The 3,265-nt window shown below is 32.3% G+C and overlaps 1 protein-coding gene across 1 annotated transcript; it reads left to right on the forward strand.

The window, feature by feature from the left end:
- Positions 1–353: 353 nt before the first annotated feature.
- LOC122273239 (uncharacterized) lies at positions 354–1,952 on the forward strand. Its single transcript, XM_043057309.2, has 2 exons — positions 354–719; positions 1,029–1,952. Exons 1-2 carry the CDS (start codon positions 675–677, stop codon positions 1,890–1,892), a joined length of 909 nt encoding a protein of 302 aa, XP_042913243.1. The 5' UTR covers positions 354–674; the 3' UTR covers positions 1,893–1,952.
- Positions 1,953–3,265: the final 1,313 nt, after the last annotated feature.

The following is a 3,265-nucleotide window of genomic DNA, read 5'->3' on the forward strand; positions in this document are numbered from 1 at the left end:
GCGTGAGATGACGTGATTGCGAAAATAAATTATGTTCCAAAATCCTGTGAGCATCGCAATGTGTGTCGACGTAATATGTGGAAGTTGATCTTGCATGCAAACGATGTCAATTTTTTGCATTTCTCTGCAGTAATTCTATTCACAAACTCCCTTTGGTGCAGCTTCCTTAAAGACCCAAGTCAAAATTTTTGATGGTTTTCCATTGATGGACCAACATAATCCCGATGGTAACCATCATTGATTCCATCATGAACTATTATACTAGTAGTAAGGGCAGGCATCTATGCGGCGGAAGTGATAGGCAGTCAAGGGGTGCTTTTTTCTGCCCCAACCGGAAGTTGCTTATTTATAACGTGTTCCGTGTGATAACACAACTATTGATTACAGAGCGAGTCATTCTGATAAGATAAAACATGCTAGATCTTGGTCTATGACGTGTGTGTTTAATTCATTTCCTTTCACTTGTGCTGGCTCAAAGTTAACCATGTGACAGTTTAATATTTTTCTGATTGGCTGTTAGAGTTATATTTCCTTTGTTGGCAACGATGAATACTGTGTTGATAACAATTTCCCTATCGTATATAACAAGTTCCTTTACTCTGGCGTGAGTAGTTACTTCTTGAAAATTGTTAATATTTATTTCTTAAGTGTAGTTTTGCAGTATTTAGGTAGTTATGGCAGCCAACTCTTCATTAAAAAGAAAACACATTGAAATTCAAGTAAGTACTTATTATTTTCTTTACCCTTATTTTATGACTGTTCATGCGTAATAATATTTTTATTTTATGTTAATAGATTTCCAGGCTAAGCATAATTTTTAATTCTTTTAAATTTCTTTTACTATATGTTTCAATACACCTATTCGAAACTTAGCCTTATATTTTACTCTTAAACTTTACATTAGATATTAATATTCGAATTGGTTAGAAATAGTTGTTTTAAGTAATGTAGTTAACGTCTAAATATTAATAACGTTTTGCTTGTTTGTTTTTCTTGGTGACTCAAAAATATTTTACTTTTTTATTCAGGATGTGCCAAAGAGGAAAGGAGCATTCCAAGAAGGAGCTTATCCCGAACACTATTTTCCTATCGGTGACAACTTCTTCATCCTGGCTAGTACCTTTAATGGAAAATCAGCTATTCATATTCGGAAGTTTAATAAATATGGTGAAGCATACTATCCGTCAACAGTGGGGCTCACTCTTAAGCCGGAACAGTTCACTGTGTGTTTTCAACATGGCCCACCCACCTCCATTTTTGACATCGTTGAAATCAACTTAGCTCTTGAGGCGATCAATGAATACGATAAAAGGGAGTTTTATTTACTCATGGCTGATGACGGCAAGTACACGCTCACTCACGAACACAAGTGTAGAAGCGGACGACTGTACAAGTTCCCCCTAGACATTAGCTTCGCCCAGTGGAACGCCATTAAAAATGTCCAAGAGGAAGTGATATCCAGCTTCCTAACCCTGAAGTTTAAGTCTAGGGATCTCTTGGAGACTTTTAAAATGGTTTCCAAAAGGAATATACCTTTGGAAAAGCCGAACAGCAGCCGCTATGAAGAAGTTGAACGGGACCACAATAACTGTTTGACACTCGTCTTATACAGACATATAGGTGCGAAGAAAGGTCTCCAACCACCTATGAGAGTTGGGGACGAGGATATTGAAATTGGTGAACTAGCGTCCGTCAAGGATTTTAACGAGTCCTGCATGTTTTTAAACGTTGTAGGGCTAGTTCGTGATTTTGAAAAAGAACTGTGTGAAAACAGGATCTATCCGGAATGTGTTCCATTGATTGACTATCTGAGTGAACAATATTTAAAAGTCATCCGTCTGGATCTATGTATTGCTGCAGCAAGGAAGGATTTTTGCTCTTTCGAAATTTAAATAGTTAAGTTTTTATTATTATTATTATCTTTGAAAATAAAATGTATTTAATAACGTTCACACATTTTGTTGTTGTTATTAGGTATTTGTTAAAAAATTGTGTGTGAAACTTTCCCTTCCAGAGGAGAAAATGTTTTCTATTTCAGCAGGCATGAATTTTCTTTTTCAGAATAATACTTTTTTTTTCAGGTTTCATTTTAAAAAAGGGAAAAAATATTTAATACTTATATAGGCATTACTATTTAATTTTATTAAAATTATTGCATACCATTATTTTTAACAATCTTTATGAGTGATAATTTTAACTGTTAGGAATAAACTGTTATTAGAAGAAAAAAAATAATAATTTCTAAAAATATTTTTAAATAGATTATGAATCATTTACTTTCATCAGTTTATACGAAACCTGAAAACCCAGGAAGTTTTGGAGGTGTAAATGCTATTTATAATTCTGTGAAAGGTAAAGTGAAGAAAAGTGACGTTAAAAAATGGTTAGAGACTAAAGATTCTTATACTTTGCACAAACCAGTAAAAAAGATATTTAAACGGAATCGAGTGATTGTTGGAGGTATAGATGAACAATTTCAAATTGATTTAGTAGACATGCAATCTTTAGCAAAATTCAATAATGGATATAAATATATATTAACGTGCATCGATTGTTTCTCAAAATTTGCATGGGCTGTTCCTTTGAAAGATAAATCAGCCAAAAATGTATTACCAGCTTTAAAAACTATTTTTAGAGAAAGAAAACCAGAAAATTTACAGTCAGACAAAGGTACGGAATTTACAAATAAACTTATGCAGCAATATCTTAAAAGAATAGGAGTTCATTTTTTTACAACAAATAATGAAACTAAATCAAGTATAATTGAGAGATTTAATCGCACTTTAAAAATGAAGATGTGGAAATACTTTACAGAATTTAACACGAAAAAATATATTGGCGTCATTTCAAAGTTAGTGTACAGTTATAATCATACCAAACACAGAAGTATAAAAATGGAACCAGCCTCTGTGCATATCGATAATCAAAAAGAAGTATGGAATAATTTATACAGTGATAAGGTGAACAATGATAAGCCTATTTTTCAAATAGGCGACACTGTGCGCATTAGTAAATCAAAACTTACATTTGAAAAAGGATATGAAAATAATTGGACACGTGAACTATTTGTTATAGATAAAATAATCCCACGAAATCCTATAGTTTATAAATTGAAAGATTTAATAAATGAATCAATCGAAGGTACCTTTTATGCAGAAGAATTACAAAAAGTAGTCGATTCTGGATTTTATCCAGTTGAAAAAATAATTAAGAAGAAAAAAATAAATGGTAAGATACAATATTTTGTTAAATTTCTAGGTTATTC

The sequence above is a fragment of the Parasteatoda tepidariorum genome, unplaced genomic scaffold (assembly GCF_043381705.1).
Source record: "Parasteatoda tepidariorum isolate YZ-2023 unplaced genomic scaffold, CAS_Ptep_4.0 HiC_scaffold_3165, whole genome shotgun sequence".
Classification (NCBI taxonomy): domain Eukaryota; kingdom Metazoa; phylum Arthropoda; class Arachnida; order Araneae; family Theridiidae; genus Parasteatoda; species Parasteatoda tepidariorum.